General features: G+C 41.4%; 1 protein-coding gene across 4 annotated transcripts; it reads right to left on the bottom strand.

The window, feature by feature from the left end:
* Positions 1 to 129: 129 nt before the first annotated feature.
* Positions 130 to 18,021, bottom strand: LOC122415587 (choline transporter-like protein 1). Of its 4 annotated transcripts, none has more exons than XM_043427842.1 (18): positions 17,730 to 18,021; positions 15,857 to 17,537; positions 6,141 to 6,298; positions 5,139 to 5,252; positions 4,893 to 5,041; positions 4,743 to 4,820; positions 4,561 to 4,651; positions 4,425 to 4,488; positions 4,223 to 4,331; positions 3,952 to 4,060; positions 3,733 to 3,852; positions 3,370 to 3,495; positions 2,997 to 3,103; positions 2,320 to 2,576; positions 1,408 to 1,574; positions 1,234 to 1,323; positions 1,062 to 1,154; positions 130 to 971 (listed from the first exon to the last, which is right to left on the bottom strand). In XM_043427842.1, the coding sequence occupies exons 3-18, from the start codon at positions 6,189 to 6,191 to the stop codon at positions 903 to 905; spliced, it is 1,794 nt and encodes a 597-aa protein (XP_043283777.1). In that variant the 5' UTR covers positions 6,192 to 6,298; positions 15,857 to 17,537; positions 17,730 to 18,021; the 3' UTR covers positions 130 to 902. The 4 variants fall into 4 exon arrangements, with proteins under 4 accessions (XP_043283777.1, XP_043283775.1, XP_043283778.1 ...); XM_043427840.1 differs by having other exon boundaries at positions 1,234 to 1,326; positions 17,730 to 18,019; XM_043427843.1 differs by having other exon boundaries at positions 1,234 to 1,326; positions 6,153 to 6,298; positions 17,730 to 18,019.
* Positions 18,022 to 25,789: the final 7,768 nt, after the last annotated feature.

Below are 25,789 nucleotides of genomic sequence, written 5' to 3'. Positions count from 1 at the left end.
CGTTCGTCGGTGCTTCCAAGGAAGAGCAAATCTGCGAATTCTTTCAGTTGATCGTAAATAAGGTTTTGAGACAAACGATAATACCGTGACTAATGGAAATTGGGAGGAAAAAAATGCCTGGTTCGATGGTTCTTTCTAAAAAATGCTTTATTTTCTCTCACAGCAATAATTACACTTTACGATGACGTAGAAAAATATTTCGTTGCGAGATGTACAGCGTAAAGCGATTGACGCGTTACAATTTGTCACGATAACAGAGGCGTTATCAGGAATGTCATAAAAGCCTAGGAACGTATTTCGATAATTGTACGAATTGTATAATTACTGAACGGCTGTTGTGGCTCGGGTTCGATACCGAAAATCAACAAGGAATCGTCGTTCCTTCATCAAACACAATCGGGGTTTTCTTTCATTTTCTTCTAATTGACGCAATGAAAAAGCTTTTTTTTCGTTCGTTCGTGAATTCGCAGCGACGAGAATTATAAACTCGGAATAACTAAGCCTAAATAATCAACGATGGAAGTTCTTTCACAACGTATCTCAACGAGAAACTGAAATTTTCTCGCCTCATCTTTGAATCACGAAAAAATGTTGTTTTTTTTCAACCACTCTGGACGTTCGTCCGCCTTTTTCCCTTCCATTTTCATCGATGAATTTTTCGATCATTACGACCGAAGGGTACTTCGAGATCCGGACAAAAATCATGTCAAACTAAATAAAGCAGTCATACACGATCTTATGAAATAATAATAATTACAAATAAATCAATTCTTTCATGCTTCGCCTGCAAGTTCGGCGTTCGAAAAACTTTGGAGGAGCGTTTTGGGAATCGAGTCACGAGCAGTCTCTTATTTCTGTTAGTTCATTTCTCTCGGTTAAAATGATTCTCATCGGTCTCAGGGTTACGAGGGGCTCGTCGCTCTCTCCTGGTCCAAATGACGTAAAGCTTTTTTGCTGTTCTCCACGAATTCCTGGCCGGGGAAGAAACAAATTAAAGAATTTTTTTTTCACTCGAAGATGCAACGCATCCTGGGCGATCGATAATTTTTGTTTCCACTCACCATGAGCCCACGGCTCATGTAGTACGGGCGACTGATCCCGTCGTTCTTTGCACAATCCTCGCAGAAACAGAGGAAAATAGTGTCGATAACCATCTGCGGCAAGAAAAAGACTTTGAAAATCATCCAAACGAATTTTCCGGGTCTGCGAAAGGCTAAGAAAAGCTTTGCTCACCTCGTAAATCGAAATGAAACAATGAGCTACCAGAAAAGCAAAAATACCGGCCAACGTGATCGGTACCCAAGGATGATGCAGTCCGTGTTTCTTCTGGAAAACATTCCCCATAAATAATACACCGAATCGCATAGAATCAACGGAGTTTCATCGAAATTCTGAATCGACTGATACCTGGATCATGTAAACGCCGGAAACAACGGTCAGGGCGACGACGAGGACTTTTCCCAGGAAGAGGACAAAGTCACCGACGCTGTTGATCGCTGCTACGCGAAGAATGTTGCTGGAGAGTGCTTGGAAAGCTTTTCTTCCGCCGGAACAAAAGCTGCATCCATAAATAGCTGAAAGTTCAATGGAAAAATAATGAGAAATAATTGCGACAAAATAATTTGCGAAGAATCTCTTAAGGTCTTAGATACACTTGGAGCTGGCGAAAAAACGTGATTTTCTTGATTTTTTTTCGACAAGAGAATAAATGTTTATTGAAAAACTGTGAACGACGTTCATTAGTACACGCGTTCGTTTACTCGTACAATTTTTTTCATCAAAAAATTCCTCTAAACGGCGCAACTCCAGCTGTGTTCGAGTAGCACCTTTTTTGAGCATCACTTGGACATGATAACTAAAAAACTATTAATCCTATCCATACCAGATTTATACCACTTATTTGTTACAATAATAGCTCGGGCCTGGAGGAAGGATTTGTAAAAATTTTGATTTAGAAAAAAATGGCGACCGTTTTAACAAAAAATTCATTTTCTGAGGTGCTGAATTTTCGGTTGTTTCGTTACAATCGTTTTTTCAACAAATCACGAAATCCTCCGTCCAGGCCTTAGCTATTGTTATAATAAATAAGTGGTATAAATTTCGTATGGGTCGGATTAATAGTTTTTTAGTAATCGTGCCCACCGCAAAGGTATTTTTAAAAAAAGTCGATCCTGAGATAATCGCGTTTAAAGACATTGTACGTGAAGAATATCGTCGAATAAAAAAATTTTCGATTTATCACAAGTGCACATAAGGCTTTAAAAAGTTGACCAAAATCGCCGAATATTTACAATAAAACATAAAACTCGAAATATTTACCAGTCTCGATGTAAGCGTTTCTCGTGAGAAATTTGAGCGCACATTCGAAGCACCAGAGGCAGCAGTGACAGCACCAGAGAATTCCTCTCGCACAGTCATTATCAATGCCTTTTAAGCGTTTTTGTATGAAGGCAAATATAGCTCGGATCAAACGTACTAATCCGATAACCATTGCGCCGAAGGCCACGGTACCGAGATGGAAGCGCACCAGGGTAGCTGTGCTCCGAGTCACTGCCAGCGAGAGTCTCTTCTTGTCCCTGCGCGAATAAATGAAACATTAATGAGATCGTTGCGATGAAAAGTGAATTTATCTCCCAAGTATTCGTTCGAATATTCGCGTTGTTTCTATTTCAAATAAGCGAGAATAATACTACGTGACCGAACGATCGGAATTCATGTAATTGGGAATAATAAGAAATTTTCAAAAATAATTGTCCCCGATACTTTGAACGTTGATTCGACGAGTGTTTTAAACGAATCAAATCCCAGCAACACATAATTTGCCCGTACAAATAATCGAGTAATTGCATCCATCAGTTTCGTCATCACCCCAAAGTCGTTTCACATGAAATAGTCCTTTTTGAATAGAGCTAAATGTACACAAAAACGATAACTGGCTCACCGTGCCCCGTTCCAATTAAATGATAATCGAGTTTGAAGATGATTGATCGCTTTACCTGGTGAAGAACCAACGCGCCACAGAACCTGCTACGACCATGTGCTGGCAACCCAGGAAAAATTCACACATCACAAAGTACATAAAAAGATTGTACCATCTGGCAGTCTGAAATCATAAATCATATTTCGTGTGGTAGAAAAAAACTGGATCAAAATACTTGGAGAAAAAAAAAATAATGATTTCGTTGTACGTTATTGATGACAGCTTAATGAACTGCAAATGAGTCGTTTGCTCCGGACGACATGTATTCCAACCAAAAGTGTGTTTGTTTTTTCAATTTCACGAATTTAATCACTTCTAAAATTGGAAAATCCTCTTTAAATTGGAGTCTTTTTCCCCTTTTATTTATTCACGTGCATTTTCTTACTTACTATGATTATAGGATCCTTCTTGTAGTGGAAGTGGCCCTTCCTGTTTTTATATAAGTCACCAGCGCTCTCGATCCAAAGGATGAAGTACATCCAAGCAATGAACGACAAGCCGACGAGCAAGTACGTCTGTCAAGGAAAAATATCATTCGTTGAAAAAAAGTCGGAATCGAAAACTTCCAACTTCCCCCTTGATCCAATCAACTGAATAATTACAAAGCGACCAAATCGAGAAGATTTTTTATCGCAGGGAAGTTCGAAGGAATAGTTAGCACTCAGACTTGGCTCGTTCGTTTCGTAGATTTTCGAATGAAAAAATCCGCCTCCAGTCTCAATTATTTTCGTCCAAAGAATACAAATTCTTACGTAAATCGGCTGGAGCAAGAGCGCCGGCATCGCGTACACAGCCTTGCCGGCTTCTCTGAAGAGCTGGACCACCAGCGCGATTCGTTTTCTCATTACGAGCACGACGAGCACGACCACGACCTTGAACAAGAACGTGCGAAAATTGAAAAGCCATTCGCAATCAAAGATTCAAATGAGCAACCGGAGCGGAGAATTAGGATGGATCCAATGAAAACTTACGGCCACGACGCTCATAACAATCGCGTAAGTCATGTAAGATGTAACGCTCGCATCTTCTTCGTGAATCAATCCAGAAGTAACGGCTTTCTTTTCTTGCCACCAAGCGAGCCTGAAAGCATGAATCGTTGCTTAATAAAAGGTTCTTTCGACCTCCATATAAAAAGGGCTATTCGATCGAAAAATAATTGTCAATTTATAACTGTTAATTTATTTTATTAATCTCAACTGAGAAACGATTATCGATCGATCGGTTGCTCGATTTGTCATATACCAAAGGTAAATTGTCCCTCCGATGGAAACGACGACCGCACTTGTGAGAACTATGTAAATGACCCACTGTACGATGTAACGAAAAGCTATGAGGATACCGAGCGAAATAGCTGCAGGAAAACAACGAAATTGTTATTGCGAGTGATGAAAAGTTGTTTACGAATCGAAATTCGAGGGAAACGAGCTTCCCGGTATGGACGTACCAAGGGCAATCAGCAACAGGTAAATCAATTCCCTCCAAGCTATGCTCAAGTCACGCGAAGCCTCCTGCAATTGTTCACTTTTATTCTGTCATCCGCGTTCGCGAAAAACTTGAAAAATTTTCTCATTTCAACTCACGTAAAAAAAGCTCTGAAGCCCTAAAGATTTGATGACCGAATTGGCACTCTCCGTTATTTTTTTCGGTACGCATCGATTGAGGAACGCGATGCTGGAACAGTGCCCAAAATAATGATTAGAAACGTTGACGAATTTTCATTTCGACGTTTATTCTTACTGGATCATCGAAACGATCGACTCACTGGTCTGCCGAAGACGTGCAATTGACGACGCATTCCCTCGACCTGACCCCATTGCTGTCGACGTTCACGAGCAGGTAACTGGACACAAACATCACAAAAAAACGTTTCGAATATTGAAAAATTCATTCGCAAAAGCGATTTTGAACTCACGGATAGTTAGTTTTGTCGACTCTCGGACAGTCGAACAGCGGATCCTTCACCGGAGGCGTTTTCCGGCCGCAGACGTTTGCACAATTATCGTAACCATTGATTACCCGATAAATATCGCCTTTCTTGATGGCAGTCGCGAGGAAAAATCCCTTGAAAAACAATGTCGACGTAGCCTCATTATAATCGAAGAAAACGAGCCGAAATTACGTAATTTTAATATTTTAACGGGCCCAACTCGTAACTTACAAAACCGCCGATAAGGAGAATCAGAACGAGCAGAGCTATGACGTCGGTGCACGATCTTTCGGTCGTAAATACCTTTTCTGTGTCGCCCAAAGACGGTTCTTCTTGGTCGGGTGTCTGAAATACGAAGAGACAGCGTCAAATAATTCCCCTCGATGAGCGAATTCAATTTGGAAAATGAAAATAAGAAGCCGAGTGACAGCCGACGAAAATTTAACTTCCTAACCAAAAATACTGAAGGTTCTTTCATTATTACACACACACACGTGAAAGGTTTATTCCACTGTGTGAATGTGGAGCTCGTCGACTGCTTTGGAAGGTGTCAAAATCGGTAGTGTCAGTGAGACCGACAACGGATTATCACCGTTCGAAATAGCACAAATATGAAAAAATGAAGGACATTGAAAAGTCGAACCATTTGAAATCCCATTATAAATGAATTGAATCAAGAATACATCTTGCTCAGCGATTTCGATTTAGAATCCTATCGCTATTATTGTGGTGCAAGGATTCACGTCAACGAGGGAATTGTGCGATTTTCGTTGAAGGAAAAAAATAAACTTTTAACGATGTTTGGTACAAAAGTCTAAATAATTAGAAATTTATCAAATTTCGTGATAATGTTCTTCAACATCAAGTGCGAAAACACAAATTTTTTCAAAATTTTCTTCTCCTTAGTTATCGAGTAATTACGCATTAAAGCAGATTTCTTATGCCCGGAACGCTATTCTTATACACGTGAACTTTAGTGATCAATTACTCGATAACTGTACAGAAGAAAAATCTTGAAAAATTTGTATTGTCAAATTTGGCACTGAAGAATATGCGTTCATCAAATTTTATAAAATTCTGATCATTTTGAAATTTTTTATGTATTTAGCATGGTTTAGCATGGCGACATTGTAAGCCTGTACCAAACATCCTTAATTCAATCGCGTGAAGGTAAATTCGATGGAAAAACACACAGTGCTCCCTCGTACTATTTTACAACGTGAATTCTCTTACCACTGGCACTACCTTAGAGACCGTTTCTTCGGAACATCCGCAGCAGCCCATTTTGGAAATGAGCAGTCGATTCGTCAGGCAGGATATCCGAAAGCGTCTCGATGCCTTTTCAGCTTGATGTCCGTCGGTACATTCGGTCGCCTCACCAGAACCAGTTTCTGTATAATTTGATAAAAATGAACGATCAATAACTAATGAAGGCTGTTTCGAGCTGAGATCATTTTTCGATATCCAAATTTAACGAATCGTAACGAAATTCGGTTTTTCGTTAACTTTCTTGCGCGATTTACTCGATTTGGAAAACGAGGACGTGGGAAATGAAAAATCAACGACTGATTATTGCATAATTTCGTTAGTTTACCTGAAGCAATAAAAAAATGATCGAACATGCGATTTGGGACGACGAAATTTGCTGGGAAATAAAAATGGACCGAGTGGAGTTGGAATTGTTTTTTTTTCAATGAATAATTCTGAATAATTGATGATTTTGCATGAATTTCTCGAGCCCAAAGATAGAATCGATTCTTCGGAGTAGCATAAAAAACGCCACTTTTATTTTCTTTTCATTATTCCAATTTATATTGCTTCTCATGCAAATTCAGCGAGTACGTTAGTCCTTTCATTGTACGGTGAATCTCGTGTATCTCATTATTCAGTCGAGCATCAGTCTTGGGGGAAGAGAATCGATCCGGCATCGAACAAACTTCGTGGACACGCGATTGTGTCTCTCGTGCGAGTATCCACCACATGGACGTGTACTGACTTATCTCTATGCGCTACGAAATTTTCGTCTATGGGCTTTTTCAGCCGAATATTTCGTCTCGCACTCGGCCCAAAACACCGTAAACCTGGATCATCGAATTACGTCGACTTCCCATTAGTCGAGAGTTTTCCTTCGCGAATGCAACGACAGTAGCGTGACTGGAAAATCATTTTTATCGAGTAGGGAGAAATGAAGAAAAAAATTCATTTTTCAATCGAAACAGGCCGAGGCTGAGCTACGAATAAATTGGAGGAATCACAATCAGGAAAAAAAAACAGTTTTTTCCGAAAATTATGAATTCAAAATAAATAGGAAAAAAATTTTGATAAAAATCCGTCTACGATTCATTGAAATTGAATTCAATTAGAATAATTCGATCACCGAGGAGTTTTCGTCCTGCACGTAAAAAATCATTTGAGAAATGTTAAAAGTTTCGTATCGCTAGTTCGAAATAGGGGCCCTGTATAATGATGCACTTCGAGCGGTCTGTGTCCGTAGCAACGTGGTGTTTTTACCCCGTTATAATCCTATCTCGGCGGAGCATCGATGCGCTCGTTGCCTTTCGCGATGCGATGTTTCTCGTATGCGCATATATACATGGGTACGAATAGCTGCGATGTATCTGACTGCAGAGGAGCCGAAGCTATGCGATCGTTTTTTTATTACTTTGTGAAGTTTGTATAAATGGACGCTCGATTATAACGGACGATTATGCAAGTATATCGTGTTTCGTCCTGAGAAAGGAGACACACGACACGCATGTCTGTGTCCATAATAAAAATGATTTACGAGACGTATCATGGATATCCGCGTTACGTATGGACGTGGAGGCGAACGAAAATAATAGCAATTCTGAATCATAAATGAGGAGAAATATTAGGGCGATGATATCTCGTCTTTTATCTTCCGTTTCACAAGCTCTCAGTATTTATCACTGATGTAATGCCAATAGGAACGATTCGCAGTTCATACTAAAGTTGGAAGTAACGATTTTTTTTTCTGTCGAAGCTGAAAGTAGATTCGATCACGATTCGACGGAGTTTAAATCTACGAAGAGGGATCAGAGATCGGAAATTCGTTGCTACATTGGGGTCTGATTAATATTTTAAAACCCGAAATTGTTTCCTCTTCTATTCCGAGTTAAAAGACCTTCTAAAAAAGCCAATAATCTCAAGTGAATACGACTTTTTATTTTTATTGCATGGATAAACACGGCGTTGGGGAATATTTTTTTTATGATAGACAATTTGATGAGTGGCTGCGCAGAAGACAACGAAAGAGGCTTTTTTCCTCGAAAAACTTATTCGTCTGACGATCTTTATGGAAAACAAACGAATCGATCATTACACGTGACATCACGACGGAGTGTTTCTCTAAAAAGGAACGAGCAGGGACGAATAAACCGAAGACGTGCGAGTTCCACTCGACGGCTTTGGCGGCTGCGTGTGAATCATGCTTGAATAATATTTTTTACGAAACACATTGTCTCGCGTTTCGAGAGAACCTCTTGTCGAATTTTCGTATTGTTGTTACGACACGCTTGGCCTGAGAGACACTCCGCAAGGCGCTTTACTCGTTTCACAATGTTTTTGTTGGTCAAGGTCTCGTGGTACGTCTCGATTCGAATTGTGAGCGTAGACACACATCGGAGACGCGGCCTCGTTCTTCGCTTCGGTCAGAATAATTTTCGCCACCCTCTTAATTAGGAGATTAATTGGAACCTCGACATTCACAGTGTTCGACGTTTTCCTCGAGAGTTTATCGGCTCATCCGATGCCGATGGAGATGTCAGAGTCGTGAACGGAAGCTTCGAATAAATAAATCAAAGATTCGCTGTTTCGTTCGCTGATAAAGTTGCAGAGTTTTTCGTTAGAGGCCAGGATAGTGGGTTGAGAGTTTCCTTGTCTGTCATTTTTGTATCATCGTTGAAATCGATGGGAAAAAGATCGATAAATCGACAAGGAAAATGATGGCTCCGCACCAGCAAAGCAACAATTTCCTCAATTATAACCTTCCATCAATTTGACAAGCCCCACGGTACTTTTGTACACACGAACACGTTCACGTGCTTTCACGTATTATCGTCGGAAAAAAATAGAGAGGAAAAATAAAACCACACAATCGCGTTACGAGATCGTTTGACACACATTGTCGGTCCCCATGGTGCGCCTACTAACCTGTGCCAGCAGACAAACTAGGGCGTTCGAGTCCTTAGAAAAATGAGAATACAACGATATATGTGTATACGGAAAGAAAAACATATTCGCGAGCCTTGGACGAGAGCGATGTGTGTCAAAAGATCACGGAAAATGTTTCTCCAACATCGGTAGCTTGAGTGCTACAGGATCTTCCACAATTCGTCAAAATCGAAAAGTCGTCAAATTCGAAAAAAACGAAATTTATATCCACGAGCCCCCTTAATGATACTTCTTCATTTACAGTGCTGTAGATTTTCGAAAAAATCGTCCAATCTCGAGATTTTATCGAACATGTATAGCGATGGAAAAACTGGAAATTCATAATTATTGAGAAAATTGAATTGCTCACTGATTTTAAAATTGAATAAATCATTGTCAATAAAGATTGAATACGAAATTTGATAAGAAATCTAAAATAATAAAATGTTATTCGACGTGCTCGTCCTTGGTCGGAATAAATGAAAATTTTGCGAGGGTCTGTATCACAATAAACACGAGTGTAGGACGAGTGCAAAGTGTCGTGACCACTTGGTGTTGATACGTTCCCTATATACGTATCTGTAATACGGGAAAGTAGTTGCAATACTATAATTTTTATGATCGACAGAGCTACGAGAGCACGCGAGGAATAGCGACGGTGTTGGCACCGCACGGCTGGCTCTTTATCACCGCCCGTATACATCCGGGCTACGGATAAACGCCCGTTGAGAAAATCTTGGTATTCTAACTCGATTTGTTCAGAACGGTATAATTTTCATTACAAAATAACCACGGCGATCGATCTTCGTTGTAAAATCATAAATTCAGCGATTCGCGAAAAGGAATCCGTGAGCGGAAATGTCATTACGAGATTCGACGGAGTTTTGCTTTGAATTCATTTCATTTTACAATCGTTTGAAATATTCATGAAAAAAGTCATGTTGGAAAAACTTCATGGGACTAAAAAGTATTTCAACGCTCCGGTCCAATGGAAATAAGGAAAAAAGCAACTTTTGTAAAATTGCTTATTCAACGAAGAGAGAAAAAAAAACTCGGAATAATTTGCACCGTTGGATAATTGAAATGGAGAAGAAAAACGTTGCGTGTTTGGAAAATAAACGGCTCTCAACCGTCATTGTTTCACTAAACGAGTGTATTGAGAACAAAGAAAAAATGTTAGCCGTGGAATTCGATTCTCGACATCCGCTCGCGGGACGCATGCACCTGAATAATCGCAGCTTCGACGAAGCATCGTACGCTGCTGTCCAACCAGCTTCGGTACGTTTTTAAAAAGAATTATAGAAGACACACGACGACGTTGGAACTGTCGCGTCCGCACAATTGATCAAACTCCCCAAATTCACTCACCGTTGGAAGCAGCCATCGTACGACGATTTTTTTTTATCACTTCCCAAAATAATCCACTCTCCGTTACTGTCAACGCACTCCGGTTCTTCGAGCACCAGAAAAAAACGTCCAAATTTCCTCAAACCTTCCACATTCCTCTTGAAAATAATTTTTTTTCCTGCGCAGCACAGCGAATTTCGTCTGCTGTCGCTCGATAGTCAACCGAAAAATGGAGTATCTCCTCGCAGGTTTAACGTACGAATGAAGTTTTAGCTGCAGAGGGAACAAGCCTCGCAAGACAGATAAAGAGGGCGGCATTGCCACAGGTAACGTTGGGTCGTTATTTCCTGACAAAACTTTACCAACACCTGCCCTTTTTTCGACGTATATTTACCGTACCCAACGCAGCAGGCTTCTCCCCTGAATCCTACCCCCGTCCTCGCTTCCCCTGAGTCGAGGGCTGCCCTTATGCTCTACGAACTCGTTACAATTATCGGAGTCCAAATCTCACTATTTTAGATATTTATGCTGGTGATTATACGGTGGGGAGTAATCAACGATGAGTTTTGTTTAGTTCGAAACAACGTTGGGAAATCACTTAAAAAAATCTTTCGCCATTTTTCCAACGAATGCCTGACGATTGGAAAAACTCGTGGAAAATTTCATTTGCACTGTCATCGAATGACTCGAATTGCTTAATTTCCGTGTTCGCAGACGGCCACGGGGCCTGGGGAGGCAGAGGCTCCGACAGATCACGAAAAATGTAGGGGAGAATATGACGCTGATTTATAAACCCGTTGGGGTTCGATTGAGTAGTTTTTTACTTTCATTTGGGTACAGTTATTCGTTCTTTTTGGTTTCCGGATGGATTTTCTGGGCGAGCAATTTCCGAGGTCGAATTTTCCGGGTCAGATTTTCCATAGCCGAATTTTCCTAGATTGGATTATTCAGTGGCATGTGTAGCCCGGAATGGGGTTTGCTGGGGATTGCATTATTTAATAAAATTGTAAAAATGAAATCTTCACGAATTAAATACCGTCTAATCGAGGGGATGGTGAAATAATAATGGAAATTAATGAGTAATTGTATTTATGGAGTGTCATTATTTTGGGCGCGCGGATTGTCTTTTTCAGCTGCTAAACACATGCATTTTGAGAAGTGTGTACTCGAGCCTACCTCCATGCTCCCGTGAACGCACTCGAGTGGGATTATGGACCGAAGGTAACAACGGACCTGGCGCGTTAACGGTATACGTTTTCCGTTTTCCACGTTGGGTTCTGAGAGAAGGAAATATTCGTGAGTTATATAAATAACAATGACGAGTAAGTTTCGCTCGTATAAAAGGAGAATGCGATAAAAAATGATAAAAAAACGAAACAAAATTAATCTTTATCAACGCTCAAGTTTTGTGAGCAGAATTAGTAATTAGTGATGGAGAATAAGCTGGCGTTGCGTAATAATAATATTCACACACTTTGAGTTTAATATCACGAAACAGGGCCACTCCTAAAGTTCGCGTACGCGACGAGCGGAGCATATTATTTCGTAGAGTTTTGATATGATCTCGAGCGAGAGAGAGAGAGAGAGATGTTCACACGATGGGAGAGCTTGTTTCGCAGAAGTCCCTCTCGCTAATGCGTTTTCGAGTGAGCTCTTAATTAATGAATTTACGTTAAATGCGTTACGAGTGAACACGAATGCTAATTATTCTCGCATCTCGTTCAACGGGATAAAAAGAGCACGTGGAAATGGTCGACCTATTAATTGGCGGATTCGCATTCGTCGGATGACGCTGAAACCGTCCTCTCGAGCCTTTTTCAATCTCCAAATTTCGCTATTCACTTCCGATCCAAATACTTGTTAAATCGAATAAGTTGCGAGGATTCTATGCCAGGAAATCAGTGATGTCTCTTTTCTCCCGAAATATACTTCTCGAGCTCGAACACTGATTTTATGAAATATCCAGGGACGACTTCGAATATTAATGTCGTAAACAGAAATCTTCAGCTCGAAATTGCGTTGAACTTGGTTATCGACCAATTGGAGTCTTGGCTTTGAGAAATGTCGAGAGTGCTCAACCCGGTGAGAGAGTCTCAACATAATTGACGATCCCATGCAACGGGCTCCACGAATGTGCTCTTTCTTTCTGTATCGCGTTAGATTGAATCAAGGGCTACATTGAATTTCAGCATGGTTGAGGCTCGATAGAAATTCTCGATGTGTTACATAATCCCATTTGTAAAGCTCATCGAGTCGCATTGTATCAATCGTAATAAAAGCCGCTGGCAATGGTAATCGGGCTATTCGCACGTTACCACATGTTTATCCTTTGATCAACAAGTATGGCGGTTCAATGCAAATTCGAGGTGTCAAACACAGGTTTTGCCACACTTGGATTTATTTTCATGTATTCCTATAGAGATATTTATTTGAATGTATGTATGGGAAGCTAATGGCTCTACCGGGTGTCCCAGTCTACTCTGTGAACCTGACTCGAGCTTAAATTCCGAGTGGCGAGTATCATTTCATTGGAATCGTTGCCTCTTGGGCTGTTGGTGATCGAAGCGGCCTTTAATCGGCCATATTTTCTAAACGACTGAAGATAGAGCAAAAGTGCTTAGAACCAATCTTGTAGGGCATCAAATTTCCTACATAAAAGTTATAAACTAAAATCTTCTATTTCCAGTAGTTTGCGCGTGACGGCACATCGAAAAAGGTCATGGAACGGTCCCGTTTGCATGTTCTCGTTAGAAACGGAATTTCTTGTTTCAAATGCTACGCCTTTTTTGACAATTCGATGCTCCATGAGCTTAGTTCCAGCCATTGTTCCAGGGCACGTGACAAGCGTGCGTGACATCGTTAATTTTCATGATCGTTAGTCATCGTGAGGCGGTGAGCCGACTAAAAATCGAGACAAAAGTACCCAAAAGTCAAATGATTATCAGTAGAGAGTTGAATCGAGGTGCAGTTTCGAGGGGCGATGCACTGGCGTCAAAATTATTGTTCATTCAGCAACATTAAATGTTTTTTTTTTTTTTTTTTTTTTTCATGAATTTCGATGCCCCGGGATCAGGGTTTCCAGAGCAAATATTGAGTTTGATCGAAAATTAGTTATTTTTGATAATGATTCATAATATTTCGATGGTCATACGCATTTAATTTGCACCCCTTGACGATGCATCTAATCGATAAAACAATTAACCGTTTGCCTCGGTGGAAAGTGAGACACCCTGTACGTTCAGATCCATTTGTATATAGACAATTTCTGTGGCTGCGACCTCAATTCGCTCAACCAAGAGACCATTTCATACGCGTGAATCGTTCACGGACAATCCAATGCGGTTTTTGGTCAACGCGAGACCAAATTGCGTATATTATAGTTTACATACATGTATTGAGATGTTGGAAGACCGTGCGCGCGGACGAGGCTGAAATATGTATAAGGATGACCGATAGCGTTTTCGCTTTCCTGTAATTACTCGTGGGCGGAATATCTCGTTAGACGAATCAGTAGAATCATCCAAAGCGAGTGCTCGGCTGTCCGTGTCATTGGCTCGTCGGATCTCAGCGTGGTACATTCACTGATCGTCGGAAACGTTTGAATCGAAGAAAATCACTAAAACCAGCTCGACTGAGAGGTTGAAAAGGCAATTTATATTTTCGAAAATAAGTTCTTCGGGAGCTCATGATCGCGGAGGTGCTTTTTCGATCTTGCTCGAGTGCGTTATTGCAAGGGATCGATTTTAATTGGAAGCTCCGATCGATGGCCGTTGAGAAACATTGCAACGGAAGTTGTCTCGTGCCATTTTTCCTTGTCCGGCGTACGAAATGAAAAATAAATCAATGACTCACGCAAACTGATTGGATGACGGTATCGATTTACGCCCGCACGTTTCACGGGCAGCGCTTAGACTTAATTGCTCCGTATCAAAGGCGTCAATCCTCGAATAAGTTCTTGGAAAACGTAACGAGTGAGAGCGCGGCCGCGGTTGAGCCTCCGAGAAATAGTCGTGACAAAAATAAATGAGTCCGTTTCACGAGTTGCATAAGTCAAACGTTGACGAGGATGAAAAGCCCGGATAATTCTGGGACTCGAGAGAGAAACGTGATCTCGCGACGGTCCGTGCAACGGGATTAAAGCGCACAAAGGGATCGAGCCTGTATGTACAGCACGTGAGGGAAACGGAGGGGAAAAAATTCATATGTGTTCTGTAGCATGAAAGTTCGCAGAATGAAACTGAACCGGCGGAGCGTTTTTTCCTCTTGGAATTCCCGGCAACAGAAGACGCGGCGATGGTCATTTTCACTGCGCGGATGTTACGGCGCCTCTACCTAAGTATACGTGTATATACTTGGTTAGCGAGAGAGGAAAAGAGCGTAACGGAGAAAGAAAAAAAGGAAGCGGAACAAAGAGAGGTCGTTGAAACCCTCTCCGTAAAGATCCCCGGCCGGGAGATCTCTGCGAGAAAACTCTTCGAGTCTGTTCTTTACGCTCCCTTTCTGCTGCGAGATTTGCCATCGTTGATTTTTACATTATACTTCTTTCCCTTACTCTCTTCATTCGAAGGGATTATTCCAATAATTCTTCTGCAAATTTATCAGATCGAAATTCCAGGGGAAAAATCGTAAGAAGATTTGACGTTAATTAATGAATTTACATCGCCGGGGGGTTTAATTGATTGAATAATTCATTCTGTTTGAACGGTTCGATGTTTTTCTTATCGCGGTGGAATGAAGAAAATGATGGATGAATAACCAATGCAGTTGTAATTATTGGAGAGTCTCGCTGGAACGATAACTGCGCTGAATACGTTTTTTTATTTCCGTCCAAAAAACGTTGAAATAACCGAACGTATGTTTTGTCACGAAGTAGGATTTATGCGGCGGCTTGATTCTGCTAAATGTCGCATACGTTTTTTGCAAGGTTCTTTCGCAAGTGATCTTTCGCTTCGAAACGCTCGCGGCTCACAGGCTTTCGTTTACTCAAAAACTTTCGGTTAATTTCGTCTCTACGAAATTTTCGTATTCTATATCCAGCTCATTCGGCCTCGCAAATATTCGGCTGAAAATATATGAGCGAATGTGCCATGCAGAGCGATGAATAATTTCGCGCCATTTGCCTGAAAAATATTGGAGCCCGCACGTCGAGCTTATTTTATGAAAAAGACACGGCCGTTGAGAGCAGAAGACTGTGAACGAGAGACGAGACAATCCGAAGCGATTGTTCAGTGTCACGTGGTTTTTATTGTTCCTTCGCGTCCACTGCGCGCAATAAAACAAAATGGAATTGTGAAAGGTTGTTACAATTCGTTGCTAAGAACGCGGACGAATGATATTGCGCCGCATCAATCCACTGAAAAAATGTAATTAAGAAAACAAAATGGCAAGATTCCCTTCTCACTGTGACCTCGTTTAATATTTTTACTCACCTCTTTGCAACTCCGCTTGCTTCCTTCCAATAAAACAACGATTTTTAATTCCGATCGGAATCGGAGCCGGAGGTGAACCACTTTGAAATATTAATTACTAGCGAAATTAACTTTCGCTTTCTTTATTATTTCTTATGTTATTCGTAGAGATACGCGCGTCCTGATATTACAGAGACCTCACGCACTGTCATGCAACACACTCGATAAGAGCTAACGATGATTCAGATCTTGTCACAAAAATGATGAAAATCGCACATTGAAACACTGAGTCAAACCGCCTCTATCAATGCCTCCAAATGCGTTGAACGTCAAAACTCTCCCGATCGATATTATTCAATAGCGAGTCATTCGATCAAACGTGCGATTAACGAATTTGATGCAGTCGCAAATAGCCCGATAGTTCATTTAAATCCCAATAATTTATCTCTTTCCCTCATTTTCGATCGTATTTACGCACAATATTAGCGGTTCGATACGCGATAAATTGAATACGCGACCGAGCCAGAGTGAAATCGTCGTGGCTCGCGCAACACTGACAATCACCGCTGTTTATGAACGACTGGTGCGTTACTTAGCTTTGTACGAGCGGCTCGAGCTGGTCACACATACCGATGAACTCGAGCATTCGCCGACTTTTTTTATGCCTACAGAGTGGATGCTAGGCGCGTATAAATATAAACGAGATCTTGAGTGTCCGTGAGGAACACTTTGGATCGCGAAAGGCTTTCCATCAATCACTCATTACTCATTCCGAGTACTCAACATCATTGATAAACTCAATTAAATTTTAATTACTCGAGAGATTTTGGTTTCAGCGCGAAATTTCAGGTCGGAAGAAAATTCGATCATTTATTTTTCGAGTAAATATTTTCGTTTTATTTTTCTCCATATTTTAATTAAAGTAATTCATTTTTTCGTCTGTAAAAAAGGAACTTGTACCCGGCGATATGTGCACCGGTGGAATATCCTCGTGAGACTGCCTCTCTCGAGGTGGCACGAGACTCGTTTTACTGCTGATACATTCCGTGCTACGACGTTGGAGAATGTAGCTTCATAGGACTCTACGTGCTTGGTTGAAACACGAGCCGCGTACACACTCTCCCTGTACAGATGTTGAATATAAACAGTGCAGCTATTGGCAACGTAGGAAAATATTTTCATCGAAATTGAGCAAACACTCGGATTTCGATTGGGGGAGATTAAAAACGAGCCGGCTCGATCCCAGCCGGGTTGGCCGACGGCTGTGGTCGCATATTTTTTGACTGATAACACGCAAATATTTATCGCGCGTGTACGCTCAGCTTCGTTGCGTCGTTCGTGGAAGCTACGATGAAACATTTTCGAGAGAATTCATCCTCCGTGCGTGGCGGATAAAAGATGGAAGAACGTTCGAGGAGATTGAAAGCAGTTTGACTTGCAGTGACTCCCATTTGACTCATTCCTGAACTCGTTCCCTCGATCATGTTCGATTTTTCCACCCTCTATTTTTCCATCGATAAGCACTCAGCTATAATTAATGAAAATTGGACGGAGCGTGTGGCGATTAGGCGTGAAATGTCTCGCGTGTGCCCGAGCTATCTCCCCTCTTCTGATCCTATACCGAGGCGCTCGTGTCGATCCAAGAAAACGTGTCTTTCTCCCTCATTGGATTTCGTGGCTCACAACAACCCAGACCTATCCACTAATTATTCGGTTACAATGAAATCTCAGCATGAGACTCGACGTCGTGTGACCTTGAGTTCGATTTTTGCAGAGAGCATGATTACGAGTAGGTCATTACGGTGAGTCATGCGCGAGGAAAAAGTGACGCTGGGTGGGAAGAGACGACAGAAAAATCAAGGATATGGAGTTATTTAATTAGCAATATTCTTACCATTCAGCTAAGAGGAAAATCATCTTCGAAGGCGCTCGTTCGATTCTCTAAAGCATTTTTTATCTCGTAATACTGCGCTGACGCGGCTGGACGCTGAGATGAAAATAAGCAACGAGTCTCTGTGCTGCTTGAAGAGAGTTCACTGCTCGGAGAGTAAATTGAGTTATCAATCCACGAGGATCAAGTTGATTAACGATACAAAAGTTGGTCTTCTCGTTCGAGCGCTTTCGCAGGACTGTTCACAACAAAATAGAGCCTTGACCCGCGCCTGGACCGAAGCTGAGGCTGGGAGTATCAAGGAGAAACTCTCTCGAGGTCGCCCTCTGTGTTCCAGCCAACCTGGAGACGTGCTTAACATCTGCAGAGATGAATTGCGCCTGCGCCTTCCACTCGATATGAAATCTCGTATTGCGTGTTGTTTATTGCCAAAAAATAAAATTCCTTTTTGCACACACACACACGATTTTTCGCACCCAACATTTTTGCGGTAACATTACAAATCGTAATGATCGTTTCTCCTTTTTGACATTCGGCGAGTAAAAATAACTCGCATGGTAAGAGACGTCGCTGCGGAAAACCTTCCATACCAACGGACATTATGATCGATTCTCTTCTCACGTGTGTGTGTGTGTCGAAAGCATGCGAACTCTTTCCTGCTCGTAACAAATTTTCTGTAATTATTTTACTATCGTTCGTTCAGACATTGAATGGACGTTCTGACAAAAAGGAGCGAACACCGTTTCACTGCTCTTTGGCTCAATGTTTTTATGAACAAAATTAATTGTGTTTATTCATGAGAATGAAATGAGTGGAGAAATTAATTGCTATAAATTTATCTCGAACTGACTCGTCGAATTTTTTGTTTTCCACCAAGCATGTTTCCTCGTAAATCATCAAACATTGGTCAAAAGTCATATAAATCGTGGACCCGGTGATCTATGGCTGGGATACAGACGTAAAACGCTGCTTGCCGTGTGATCCAATCTCGTATAACGTTCCGTTTGAAAAATATGTTTCACACGAGTCCGAAAGTTCCCTGAGGAAAAAAAGGCTGGGGCTGGAACGCCAAATTCCCGAGCGGGCACTTCCACTTGCCGGTGTCCTTATCCTGATTCTACAGTCTAAAAAATCCGCGTGAAAAATTCTATTGATTCAGGAAAAAGTCGTTTTGAGTGTGCTGGCTTTTCACTCCGGCCTCAAATTTCTTTGGTTCAACTTTTTTCTTAATAATTCGAGTATTTTGCGAAGGATTTTCGTGCCTCCCATTCAAAGTTCATGGCAACGAACTATTATAGCTTTGCAATCGTTTCCTCGCAATTCTCATTTAGACCCTTCACGTCCGTCAATTTGTCCGATTAGTGGGTTTGAATTCAGCAGGCTATTTTCCTCGTTTCCTTGTTAAATTATCATCATTTTACGCAATGGAATCATCCTCGTCGGATCAGCACCGCTTTCCGAAAACCGCCGCGTGTAGCAGGAGTGACATCTGCCAAATTCTAACAGCCCGCGATCTCGAATTCCGGGTTTTACAATACTGGAAATTGCAGGCATGCAACATTAATGTGCTGACGATTTAGTGCGCGAGTGTAATTCGTGACCGTTTTTAAGGTTGACTCATCGCAAACTTCATTATTAGATACAAACGTGATATTTTTTTATTTGATAGTTAAAGTGCACAGGGAAACGCCTGCTAAATTTTTGGGCGCATCATCGACTCGTTATAACAATAAATAATCGATCAAAAGTAGAAATTTAACGCACACAGCTTACGGAGACTTGAGCCACGAATAAATAATTTTCCGGATTAGATGAGTTTTTTTAAAAAATCTCAAATGTTAAAAAAAATGATAAGAATCATTTTTTAATAAAAAAAAAAAAATAAAAAAAAACAAACAGGTTTGCCGAACAATTGAAATAAAAATCGTCGATTTAGTCGAGTAATTACGTGGTGTGTCGTCGTCTTCTGCTACTGCGCCGTTTTGTCTGCGTAGAGGTGGCAACGCTGCATAATTTCGAACAACACGGAACGGATTCGAATTTGTGAACTATCAAACCGTTTTCATTGTATAGTGGAACTGAGGGTTCTTATCCGAGAAACAGAAAGCTAGGAAAAATAAATTTGTTTGAAGGAAAGTGTTCCTGGTCAAGCCGAACATTGCGTCGATCCATGATCAAACATAACCCTCTCGCACATAAAGCGATGGTAAATGGTAAGCAAGCGTTGCAATATGTATATATTAGAGTATGGCTGATTGGACGATGCGAGTGAAATCAGAATGACATTAAAAAACTTGGTAATAAATTGAGTTTCATAAATCATCAGGACACACACTCGAAAAATCATGGACTTTCGTAATAATAATAAAATAATATATAAATGCATTAACTATATAGCTAATTTAAAAGAATTTGAGAAAAACGAATTCGAAACAAGGAAATACAGCGGTTCCTCGTTCGATAATTCCAATGTTATAAACTATTGATCGAACGAGCTAGTTTCAGATCGAACTGCCAGATTATTTCGAGCAAGAGCATGAAGTTTAATCGACAAAACTTTTCCAATAACATCAGTTTCTATTCGATCAACAATTTTGATACTCGCTTTGAGCAGCACAACGAGAGAGGAAGTGATGTAACGAAATTCGTGAAATCTCAAACAGTTTGGATCGTTTGGACTGCAACGATAACTCTCAAACGAAATGTTAATTAATAAAATACGAGTTTCGTTCCAAGAACGATCATTGCTAGGTTGAAAAACTTTACAGAGAATTTTAAATTCTGTGAAAATCTTCTTTGAAAGCCAAATTGAGTGAAAAACATTGGAATAAAGTAAATACCGATAATTAAGAGCGAATCAATTGCCGCGAACACCGAGCATTGAAAACAAATTATATTCGTGAATATTTTTGTGCGAAGAGGCAATCAATTAGTAAAAATTGGACTCGATTTCTCCGAACTGAAATGGTGTTTATTCGGCTCAGTATCCATAGATCGTGCTGCGCCTATTTAGTGAGTAAAAATAACAGAGCAAGTGGCGCGAATCATCGATACAATCGCGTGTACATCGGCGTTGCTCGTACGTTTCGTTCTAGTAATAAAAAGGTGTTTTTCCATTGATTCTTATTGTTTTATCGTGAGCTGAGAAGAAGCATGGAAATAAGCAGGGAATTTATGAAAAGAGAGCGCGCGCAGTTGAGGAATTCCCGAGCGATATTCGCGAGCGTTCTTTAATCATCGTAAACGAGAAGCAATGAAGTGACACTAATTTTCATATCCGCATCTATGACGACAGAACTTTTCATCTAACGAGGCATGAGAGATGAACGAAACGAAGTACGATCTTTCGTAAGAACTCTTTCCAAGCGGCCACTCAACATTTTGCAAAATACACTACGCGAGATTCGAGAGTTGTCTTCTTTGATGTTTGATATGGCCCGCTGCCATGAAGTCTGCGAGGCTTTTATACATACAGAACTTTCATAATCCTCGTATTCACGAGGATCCTTTCCACTCGGAGGTCCGAGGAGTTATTCGAGCGCATATAATTCATGCAGTTTCGCTAATGTTCGAGATACCCAGCGTGTATTTAAGAAGGAGTAGATTTTCTTTTACCCCTGCCTCTTCTATCCGACCCTCCATTGCTTCATCACGATAATAAAAAGATAGTCGGGAAATCCGCGATAAGCTGGCGCCGATTCAGCTTCGTCATTCGCAAAGAAAATCATTTTTTTATCTGCAAAATCTCAAATTGAAATGCACCATCTCGAAAAAATTATGTTTTATGGCAATAATTGTATAGGTCGATTTCCCAAATGATCGGAAAAGGCACTTTTCTGTTTTTATTATTTTAGCTCTTTACTTAGACGTCGTTTGATGTAAAACCTCTTGGCATCTGATATTATGCTGGGTAAACGGAAAAAATCTTTTTTTATTCGGTTTTGAAAGGTATTTCAATGATCGGGAGTAAAAGAGAGGAAAAATGTTGTCTCGATTTTTAATCCTCGAAAGTGGAAAAGAACCAAAACTGTCGTTGGTTCCATGTTGGAAGAAATAATTGTGACTAAAATCGCTTTTGTGGAGAGTGCGATGTTTGAGAGCATTTCGACAGGATTGAAGCGTGCTTCGGGAGGAAGGTGGATTCCGAAGCGTGGAAATAAAACCATTTTATGTGAGTAAATTGACCCTCGGCAATTATCGAGTGATCCGGATTTAAGCAAACATTTTTTGTGGAAATCTAACGATTTGACGCAGTTCTTAATTCTAACTATCGCTGAGAATAATTCAATGCCTTAAATAAACTGGAGTGCCTTCCATCGACTGAAGAATCATTTGGATGAAAGTGTCTGCAAATTTCGTGTCATTCGATATCCGGTTCGACAGTTATAAAAAAAGAGTAATCCGAGGGGTATTGAAATCTGATATTAACAAAGGAATGAAAATAGAGAAAATGCTGTGAAAAAATAATATTCTGGAATGATGAAATGACAGTGAAAAAAGAATTTTTAACACAATATCTTGGGTCAATTTTTTACTTAAAAAAAGGATAAATCACGAATCGATTTACTGGAGATGAATCGAAAAAATCGAGCGTCATTATCCCGGAGAGACTAAAATCGTTGGTCGTTTTGCTTTATTAATTATTTCTTCCTCATCTCGATGTATTTCAATAAAAAAATCACTGAGATCGTGATTCTTTAACATTCGACCAGGAGTTGCGTTGAAGAACCTGTAAGTTCACAATTTCAATCATTTTTTGATGTATTCGATACTTAATATCAGACTCCGAAATCTGTGATCAAACCGAGTCAACAAACATATATAAAATCTATAAATGTAGTGGCACGTATCAATTGTAGGAAATGCGACGAGAGCATAAAGGGCGATGACATTACTAAGATAAACGGTTGAACGAGCGGGGACTTGAGGGGTGATTTTGTGGGGGATGCATGGGCTAGGGGGTCATCCCCATATACGTAGTTGGGAGAACTGCGCTTAACGTTGAATTCCCCCGATGTAGAAGAGTCGAAATGCCTTCGGAGTACAAATAAGTCGTCCACCCCAGACCACTTTCCATCCCCTGTTCGTCCCACTCTCATGTACCGACCCCTACGATTCCATGAGTATGAAATATTGCACTTTTCCTTTTCTATCTTCTCTCTCTCTCTCTCTCTTTCTTTCTCTTACTGCGAATCGATTCGATCAAGTTGTCGGATGCAGCGTTCCCTTAAAGTTTCACTGTGGGGGTGGACCGAAGAGAAATCCCCCCAGCATCCTCCGTGTCATCCAGAACTTTCCCTTTTTCCCTTTCTCACTTCCCCCCCGCCCCCCTTTCCTTCCGCCCTTTCTCTAACAATGTCTTTCTTGCTTTCTGGCTCCTGACGTATATTGACTCGCAGGGATGCTGGTGGAATTTTCGTCAGAGGCGAATTGTCCGTTTATCTTGGGCCTTGACTCACCCTTCTCTTTCGAACGAACAAGGGATGATTCACGCTCGGAAAAAGCCTTTAAGTATTAGATATCTTTATAGATATATACGCATGTACACGTATATATTAATGTGGAATAGCGATCGTGAGCACTAGGAGAAAGGAAGGAAGTTGTAAAGGGATGGAAGAGGGAGAGCATGCTGGTTGACCCGAGGACAATTCTTGTTTCCATCCTCCCTCGTGGTGGAGCCCAAGGGACAACTTTACCTTCGTCTTACGTCAACGGCTCACATGATCGTAACGCATACCGACACTTACCTTTTCGCTTGGTAACGGCGAACCTCTTCAGGGAATTTCGGACTGGGCTAATGGAATCTTGGAAACAAGGACGTTGATTGAAAAAGGACGATTTATGGAATGACCATTTTTTTTGTCTCAAGGTATTACAAACGAAGGGGTTCTCCGATTTATTCATTTTATGTAAAAGTCCAGTGTGAATTATTTTATTCCAAGTCCAGAGGATGACGAGCACCCCCTCGAATCTCCCTGCTCCATGCAGATTCATCAAGTGGCAAAACGCCAGGAATATTTTTAATATTTCAGTGTACCGAAGCAGTTAGCACGCGCACGTTACACACGCTCCCTGCTCTCTCTCCTGCTCTATCCAAGAATTCCGACAATGTTTCGGTCAGATTTAACTGCAGTTAGTAATGTACGGCTGCACAAGGATCGTTAGAGCTTGACATCGTTGTGGTCTCAAAATATAATAACAGCATAAACGAGTAACCAAGTAATTCGCCATTAATCAAGAATTTAACTGCTCGGAACATGACGAGTTCACCGCGACCCTCCAACAATAAAAACACTTCCAGCTGGAGGTGAAAATTCGCTGAAATACCGGACGAAAAAAATCTTTTACAGAAGTATGGGAAAAAAGATTTTTTCACAAACTCATATAGTTAATGCTGGAAGAAACAAAAGTTTTTGTCGATATTCGAACCTCCCTCCCTCCACGTCAGCAGCCCCGTTATACAAGCCCCACAGACATTTCCACTGATCGATGCATCACTTCGTTATCTACAGTTACTCGAATGAATGGCCGATACATTTGTAGTCAGCAATTTATATTTCCGTCGCAGAGATTTGAATAAGCCCCCGAGGGTGTAGTCGACCGCGAGAAAAAAGCGGTATCCTCGATTTTGCCGTAGCGCAGTAAGCGATCTCGATAATGTACAATGCTTCCGCGTTTCCATGCGGACGTCGACGTGGCTGTGTGCGTGGCTGTGTATTATGTACGAGGCTTCTCTGCCGGGGGCGTAAAGTGGGATTGCGAGGTACTTACATGCAGCGGCAGACTTTGTTTTATCGCAACGCATTAACTTGAGTGTGTCGCCAGGCAGGATTGTTGGTTTATCTCAAACGCACCGGAGCCCTCATGTCGCTCCCGCGCGTCGCGAGAAAATGTAAGCGCAGAATGGTGATTCGGTCAATAGCTTGCCAAATCCAGTTAAGTTTGAAACACGATACTTTTGCGGGCTTTATTCGTTGTAGGAATTCTACAAAATTGATTAACTCCGGAAAGCGAGAAGCCAAAGTGGCCGATGAATAACTAACGTTGAATTATTTTCAGGGGTTAATTTGATACCCGCGGATCCGGGGGAGGGAATAAAAGTCGTGAATTTATTATTTCCCAAAGTATATTCATAAGTGTCGAATATCTGGGAGGAATAAAAGTTGTAAGCTTCGGAGCTCCTATTTTCGTATTCAAGCGAACATTTGTATTCCCATCAATATGAATATAAGTGATTCGGATTCCGTAACTTTTTTCCAGGCTCTTTTCGCCCATTCGCACTTAATCTCATCGAGAGCTTCCGGCAATACGTTGAGAAGGGCAAAAACCGGGAGGGTGGAAGGGAGACGAGAAAAAGTTCGCCTCGATCGAGGGGTGGAGTCGAAGAAATGATTCACGAAGCAGCGTCGCCGAGCGTCGCCGCGAAGAGACAGACGAAACGTCAACGACCGAACGATGACTCGACTCACGGACCACGCGAGAGCACCCTAGCCGAGGTCCAATGCTCTCATTCTCCGCAGCATTTACTCCTTCTCGCTGCGTATATAGAAAACGATACTACAAACGCGACCACCAGGCGAAAAACGAAGAGCTCTAACGCCACGATTCGGGGCGCTCAGTCACGAGAATTACGGGCCTTTCTGCTTCTCATCTATTCTCACGGATATACACGCGCACATACGCGGGACAAACTCCCTTGGTCCTCCCCGTTTAACAAGCCGTCATAACACCCTTCTTCTCAGCTCCGCTGCTTTTTTCTCTCCCCCCCGCCCCGGTTTATTGTCATCGCTGTACACCGAAGTCTTCTGGCGTCTGAGAATCTTCGAAGCAGCAGGATTCTTCCTCCGACTTCGCCGGGCACAAACTCACGACGTAATAGTCTCCCGCGTAATAAAAAACCTCGATTATCGCCGTCGAGTCCTTTTTTGCACCATTCGCGCTGCTCCCTCCCGGTATAGCGACGTGGCTGAGAATAAAGTGGTTAAGCTGAAGACACGCGTCGAAAAGTGCGAATCTACGAAATGCTTTTTTCTAAGGTTCGCGTCGAACGGGCACGATGAAGC

This window comes from Venturia canescens, chromosome 9, assembly GCF_019457755.1.
Source record: "Venturia canescens isolate UGA chromosome 9, ASM1945775v1, whole genome shotgun sequence".
Taxonomy (NCBI): domain Eukaryota; kingdom Metazoa; phylum Arthropoda; class Insecta; order Hymenoptera; family Ichneumonidae; genus Venturia; species Venturia canescens.
The sequence above is the reverse complement of the archived record's forward strand: the minus strand, read 5'-3'. Positions and strand labels throughout refer to the sequence as shown.